Source organism: Culex pipiens, chromosome 2 (assembly GCF_016801865.2).
Source record: "Culex pipiens pallens isolate TS chromosome 2, TS_CPP_V2, whole genome shotgun sequence".
In the NCBI taxonomy this organism is placed as follows: Eukaryota; Metazoa; Arthropoda; class Insecta; order Diptera; family Culicidae; genus Culex; species Culex pipiens.
In genome coordinates, this window is record NC_068938.1 from 151,965,060 (window position 1) to 151,971,919 (window position 6,860).

The window sequence follows — 6,860 nt, forward strand, 5'->3', positions numbered from 1 at the left end:
AAACATGATTTTTACAGCAACACCTGGGCCAATTTTTTCAAACAAATGTGTCAAATTCGGAACTGGTTCCATGGTACCACCAAAATGGTTCTAATAATGGTCTCACTGGAAACCCGTATTATGCTTATCTAGCTTAAAAAAAAAAAAAATTGAAAATTATGACCATCTTAGCCTAAGGTTTAGCCTAAGGTTTAAGGTCATGCCGATATCCTCTGACTCAGTCTGGTCACTCCGGAATCGAATACGGGTGGATATTAAAAATGGGATTTAACGGGTGTTTCTAAAGCACCAGAAGGTTCTTTTTTGTGTGTGGTTACAGACATCAGACCTGTTTGTAAACCCAAATTGAATCGACAGAAAGTCTAAAATCTACAAAAAAAGATTTGGCTTGAGTGTGTTCAATTATGACCGCTAGACCTTGAGGAGATTTGCAAACTGCACTGCACTGACTGGTGGCTTCCTGTGCATCACGCATAGCGCTCATTGCCACAACCTCTCCACCCGACTCCTCAACAGAATCGATGAAGAATCGTCGTCATCCAGCGCGGCCACCACCACCAAATCGTGCACACCGTCGTCGTCGTCGTCATCTCGCTCGAAAGGCACTAGCCAAAAGCCCGCACCGACAGCCCCACTAGCTGGCACGTCCTCGTCTACCCCCTGCGAACCCCCCGCGGCCACCCAATCCGAGGAAATGAAGCGCGCCTCGGCGAAGAAGCTCATCGAGCGGTACTTTTACCAGCTGGTGGACGGCTGTGGCAACCCAAAGTGCGCCAATACGTTCTGCGCCTCGAGCGGCAAGGTGGAGAAGCTGACGCCGAATGCGGCCGCAGCCCGCGCCATCCAGCTGTTTACGCAGGACGCGCAACTGTGCGATACGCACCCCTCGAAGATGCCCAAGACGATGGCCACTACTCCGGCGGCGGTGGCGACAACGACAACGGTGGCCGCGTCGTCGTCATCGGGTCGGGGAGGAAGCAGCAGCGGAAATGTGTCCGCCGGAAGCTCGTCGGGGTCCAGCTTCGGGTTGGACGATTCGACCGTTAGCACCGAGCCGGGGACGGCTTGGGAGCTGCTCGGCAACAGCAGCGTGGACATGGAGGAGATCAACGACAGGTGGGTATTTGCTTTGCGCTTGCTTTAGGCTTTCACGGGTTTATTTTTTATTAATCTTCTTAGGAAATAGTTTTTTTTTACACGAAATTCACAAATTAGTTATGTTTTATAATCGTTTTCTTGAACACTTGTAACACTGACAGCCCGGCGATGGGTCGGTTGGATCAGTTCCATCCGCACTTGATGATTAGCTGCGTTGTGGGGAAACTTTTCTGGCAAAGGTTCGAGCTCGAGCAGGTCTAAAAAACAGTTTTAGAGAAAGAAAACGTTAATATCTAGGCCGTTATAAAAATATCACGATGTTTTTAGAGATAAATCGAGAAAAAATCATTAAAAAACGCAGGTGCGACAAATGAATAAAAAAAACTTCCGAACTGTCAACCAAACAACCTAAAGTTGCGCAACGCCTACCGCGACCGAAGCTCCGCACTCGGCCAAACTTCGCTTGCGCGAGCCGAGCCGAACGCCAAACAAACAGTCGTGCGCATGCGCGTAGCAACCTAGCAACCCGACAACGTAGCAACCGTAGCAATAAACAACCGAAAAGTTATAAATAGGGGTGGCTACCCAGCAACCGGCAATTGAGTCCAACTGATCATCATGAACGGAGGTATGCTGCTCAAATTTTTCCGAATAATTTTGCGGTCTTTTTTTCAGGCCCAAATGGACTCGAACTTTACTCCGGACCATGATCCGGATGTAGAAATGACAAATATAAGGAATAATTACCTCGATGTGGCCACTGAGGCCACCGTTCAAGAATGGTTCGGAATGATTAACGAAATTCGCCGGAATTCGGTGCTTCCGGGTCCGAGATCGCTTGCGGAACTAGCTTTCGCGGCGATTTCGGTCCCGGAACCACTGGCAGGTATCAGAATTCGTATTTTTGAACCATCTGTGGTGTTTCCGGGACCGCGATCGCTGGCGGAATTAGCCTACGATGCGATCCCGGTTCCGGAATCATCGTCGGATGACTTGAGCAACTTTTTTGATCATTCTGCGGTGGGTCTGGCAACGGATCCACTTGCAGTTCCAAATTCTATGTGCAATTATTTCAATTCAAACCTTTCTGACGAATCTGTGGTGGATCCGACTCCGTCGGATTCACCATCGGATAACCAAATTCAAAGTGTAATAATTGATTTGGAACCAACTGCGGCAGTTCCCAATACGGAATTGCCAGCAGAACCAAATTTCAAAGTTAATGTAGATAGCAAATATTTTTGGTGTTACGATTGTCGCAGTCCCAGGAACAGTTTACCCTGGACCTTGAGACTGCGATATTCAAAATTTTCAATGATTTCAAGATATTTTTCTTTTATTTTCGTTTGTATTTTAGTTGCGTTTTTGTTTGTTTTTAGTTTCTTTTAGTTAAATTTTCCTCTCTTTAGTTTGATTTTGGACCAACTTCAAAATTTTGTAGTGACCTTTTAGTTTGTAGAAGCGACCTGAGTACAGTTTGTTTGGATACTTGGTTGATTTTTCACTTAAATTTGTGCTTTTTAATACGATCTTTGAAAAATATTTGAAAAAGCTAAAGCCAACTTGGTAGATTTTCTTTTTTGCTTTCGAAAACAACCAATTTTGAGCTCTTTCTGTATGGTGTGAAACCCATATCAGACTATAAACGAAAATTTAAGTCAAAATTTAGTTGCTTTTCAAAATTTAAAGTTAAATTTTCTGTACGGTGTAAAACCCGTTATCAGACTGTAAACGATTTTATTTAGATTTTTCAAAAAAGAATATCTTCCAATTTGGTTTGCAATCAAAATTTAAAATTTTCGTATTGATCTGTACAAATTTAAGTGAAAAATCGGCCTTCAAAATTTGTTAGGACTCTTTTAAGTAAGGAGTCCACATCAGAAAGCTTCCCATTTAGTTAAGTTTTGAGCTTTTTGGTGTGGGGGTGTGTGGTGGGCCAGTACTCAGGTCGCGAAGCAATTACTTTTTAAATTTTAGTAATAGTTTTAAAAATTAAGTTTGTTAAAAAAGCGGCTTTTTGAAAAATAAAGAAGTTATTAAACAATTTGACTTTAAGAATAAAAAAAAATCCTGGAATAACCGAAATGCCTACAGCAGTTCAACCACGCTAAACTCAATACATTGATCTTCTAACTTCCAGTTCCAACCTCGAAATGGACTCGATGGACGAGGAGGAAATTCCCAGCCTGATTAAAAATCAACTCCACCACTACGAGGGCGGTGGGGGTGAACCGAGCACCAACAGTGGCAGCGCGTGTCCGTACTCACTACGCAGCAGCACCAGCACTAGTCAGGGCAGCCCGTCGTCGTTGTTTGCCGGCAGCAGTAAAAGCAGCGGCTCGTTGGCCGCCAAGAAAAAGTCCAGCCTGTTGATCGGTTCCGGTGCCGGCGGTTCGTCCAAGGAAACGAACAAAAAGCAGCGCGATTCCTCGCCGGTGGACTATTTGGACGAGGCGAAGCTGCGGGAGTTGATGGCCGCGTGCCAGCGGGACAACTCGGACACGCCGCTGATCCGAACTTTGGGTGCCATCTTTTCGTCGTACCAATCGATAGCGTTGAGCTTCCTGAAGAAGCCCAGCTCGAGCATCGATCGGATGCTGGAGAAGGCGCCGGAGGATTTGAAGAACCTCAAGAAGGAAGACCTGCGAACGCTCGAGGGAGATCTGGACAAGGACGAGGACAGTGCGGCGGAGAAGCCACCGCCCGTTCAGGACAACCACCAGACCACGGTCGATCTGGTCAGCTTGAGGCGCGCGATGAAGGCGCTGTACGAGGCGCGAGCTTCCGTCTTTGGTCCCATCAACAATGCCTTACAAACGCTCGGCGAATCGCTCAGCATCGAGCTGCGCGTGCAGCTCACCCAAAAGGAGGACATCGAGCAGATCGTCCACGTGCTGGTGGTGGTGTTCGAGGTGCTGCAGATTGGGACGGCGGAGTTCCTGGAGATTTCGGTGCCCCGGATTTGTGGCGCCGTGTGCCATCTGCCGGTGTGGGCCCAAGCGCGGTTGGCTCGCATTTGGTCGGTGCACTGCCGCGAAGGAATTCAGCCCATGCTGCAACTGCTGCAGCAACTGGTGACGAGCTCAACGCTGTCGCTGAACTACTACGTCAAGATTCACGACAACGAGATTGTGTGTAACGCAACGAAGGTGATGAAGGTGAGTTGGGCTATCTTCAGCGCTCTTTCTTTGTCCACTGAGTTGATTGCTTTAATTGCCATTTACAGATCGTTTTCTACGCCAACATCCTGGCCGGCGACGTCGAACCGAAACACTTTCGCGAGGCCGACCTCAACGACGTGGCGCCGCCGTCCTACCTCTCGCTGATCCCCGAGGACGACGAACCGCCGCTGTACAACAGCAAGGAGAAGAAGGCCAAGCAGCAAAAGCTCGAAGATCCGCTTGCCGCCGAACTGGACATCAACATCCTGGACTGCCGAAGGCCGCACGTGCCGTACGAGGAGTTTTACAACGAACCCCTGTGCGACGTGATCGAGATGGACCACGACTATCTGAACTACAAAAATACTACCTCGGAGGGTGCGTTCTTTGCGGACTCGGCGAAGAAGTTCAGCTTCATGCTGTACTCGTTCATACTGACCCCGGCGACCAAGACGCTCGCCCTGTACTACGACTCGCGCATCCGGATGTACTCGGAGCGGAGGTTGAGCTTCCTGCACCAGCAGCTGGGCGGCGGCCTGCAGAGCGTGAATCCGTTTCTGAAGCTGAAGATCCGCCGGGATCACATCATTGACGATGCGCTCGTTGAGCTGGAGATGATAGCGATGAGCAATCCGAAGGACCTCAAGAAGCAGCTCGTCGTGGAGTTTTCCGGCGAGCAGGGAATTGACGAGGGCGGCGTGTCGAAGGAATTCTTCCAGCTGATCATCGAGGAGATCTTTAACCCGGACTACGGGATGTTCATCAACCACGAGGACACCAACACGGTTTGGTTCAACTCGACTTCCTTCGAGAACGAGGCGCAGTTTACACTGATCGGAATTGTGCTCGGGTTGGCCATCTACAACAACATCATCCTGGCGGTCAACTTCCCGATGGTCGTCTACCGAAAGCTGATGGGCATGAAGGGTTCGTTCGCCGACTTGGAAGACTGGAATCCGGTAAGACCGCACCGATTAATCATCCTTAACCCATTCAACAATCCCCCAACCTTCCCCCACAGATCCTGTTCAACAGTCTCAAGTCCATGCTGGACCACCAGGACAACGACATGGAGGAGGTCTTCATGCAGACGTTCAAAATCTGCTACAAGGACGTGTTCGGCACCGCCATCGACCACGAGCTGAAGCCGGACGGTGACAAGATCTTCGTCACCCAGGACAACAAGCACGAGTTTGTCGAGCTGTACACGGACTTTTTGCTCAACCAGTGCTGCGAGAAGCAGTTCAAGGCGTTCAAGCGCGGCTTCCAGATGGTGACGGACGAAAGTCCGCTGCACCTGCTGTTCCGGCCCGAGGAGATCGAGCTGATTGTGTGCGGCAGCAAAAAGTTCGACTTTAACGAGCTGGAACAGTCGACCGAGTACGAGGGCGGCTTCACGGCCGAGTCGCAGACCATCAAGGACTTTTGGGAGATTGTGCACGGGCTGTCGATGGAGTCGAAGCGGAAGCTGCTGCAGTTTACGACGGGTGAGAGTCACTTTGAAGAGGTTGCAAACTGAATTTAATAATTTTCATTCCGCAGGTTCCGACCGCGTCCCCGTCGGTGGCCTCAGTCGGCTCAAGCTGGTGATCGCCCGGAACGGGCCCGACTGCGAGCGGCTTCCGACGAGCCATACATGTTTTAATGTATTGCTGCTGCCCGAGTACGACTCGCGGGAAAAGCTCGAGGAGCGCCTGCTGAAGGCCATCAACTACAGCAAGGGCTTTGGGATGTTGTGAAGAAGCGTGAGAGGAAGAGGGTAGACACCACCACCGCGATCCACGCTTAGAAGCTGTGCTGTAGCTGCTCGATAGTAAGAACCAACAGGCGCTTGATAGACGACCATCGCGATCATTGTGAATGCCGAAGTTTATACTGATGAATGTGAGAGAAATAGTTTTTTTTCTGTTTTGTGCGAGAAACGCGTAAATGTTCTTCTTTTTTTTGATCTCGTAAAACTGGTTTTACTGGATGGCGTGTGTTTTCGTTTTTAAGCATTTCAAATATCGATGATTTGCATGAAGGGAAAGTTTTTTTTTCTGTCGGTTTTAGATCCTTTTTGGTTGATTTATTTTTTTCGAGCTCCATGCAAATGAAACAAAACAAAAAACCTTGAGCAAACCAATAAAGAAACATTTGAACAATCTGCCCGAGCCATACAATTGAAAAAGGAAACTGTTGCAGTTCTCATTACGTGAAAGAAAGCCTGTTCCTATTAATAGCTCTAGCTGTGTGGTGTGTCTGTCTGGGACGGAAGGAATCGCATTTGGTGAGTGGAATTAATTTGTTTTTTTTCTCCTCTTTTTGCTTCGTATCGACACGCGACCTGGGAAAGTTGACTTCTTCGCGCAGCAAAGAAGTTTGCGACCCGTTAATGGGCTGGCTGCTAGTGGTGATGTAAAAACTTTGCGATGACGTGTGAAAATGGGGTGTCTGTTTGAAGTTATCTGGTTCTTAGTTTTTAACGACTTTTCTTCGGCATAAATCTTACAATATTTCCTTGAAGAGTCCTCAAAAGAATTTCCCCATCAAACAATTCCTTTCCTATCACACCGAGAAAGAGTGAAAGTCACGTGACCCAATAACTCATAAAAAGTGGGA

At 48.4% G+C, this 6,860-nt stretch overlaps 2 protein-coding genes across 2 annotated transcripts in view; both read left to right on the forward strand.

The window, feature by feature from the left end:
• LOC120420420 (ubiquitin carboxyl-terminal hydrolase calypso) overlaps positions 1–3,435 on the forward strand; it is a 227,525-nt gene extending 224,090 nt beyond the window's left edge. The window contains exon 2 of the mRNA XM_052707709.1: positions 3,239–3,435. The gene's annotated coding sequence lies outside the window, so the exon portion shown is untranslated. The remainder of the gene's footprint in view (positions 1–3,238) is intronic.
• LOC120420424 (ubiquitin-protein ligase E3A) overlaps positions 1–6,434 on the forward strand; it is a 13,742-nt gene extending 7,308 nt beyond the window's left edge. Inside the window, exons 2-6 of the mRNA XM_039583445.2 lie at positions 517–1,116; positions 3,239–4,256; positions 4,325–5,218; positions 5,281–5,746; positions 5,802–6,434. Coding sequence (XP_039439379.1) covers positions 517–1,116; positions 3,239–4,256; positions 4,325–5,218; positions 5,281–5,746; positions 5,802–5,998 — 3,175 coding nt within the window. The 3' untranslated portion in view covers positions 5,999–6,434. The remainder of the gene's footprint in view (positions 1–516; positions 1,117–3,238; positions 4,257–4,324; positions 5,219–5,280; positions 5,747–5,801) is intronic.
• The last annotated feature ends 426 nt before the right edge of the window (positions 6,435–6,860 follow it).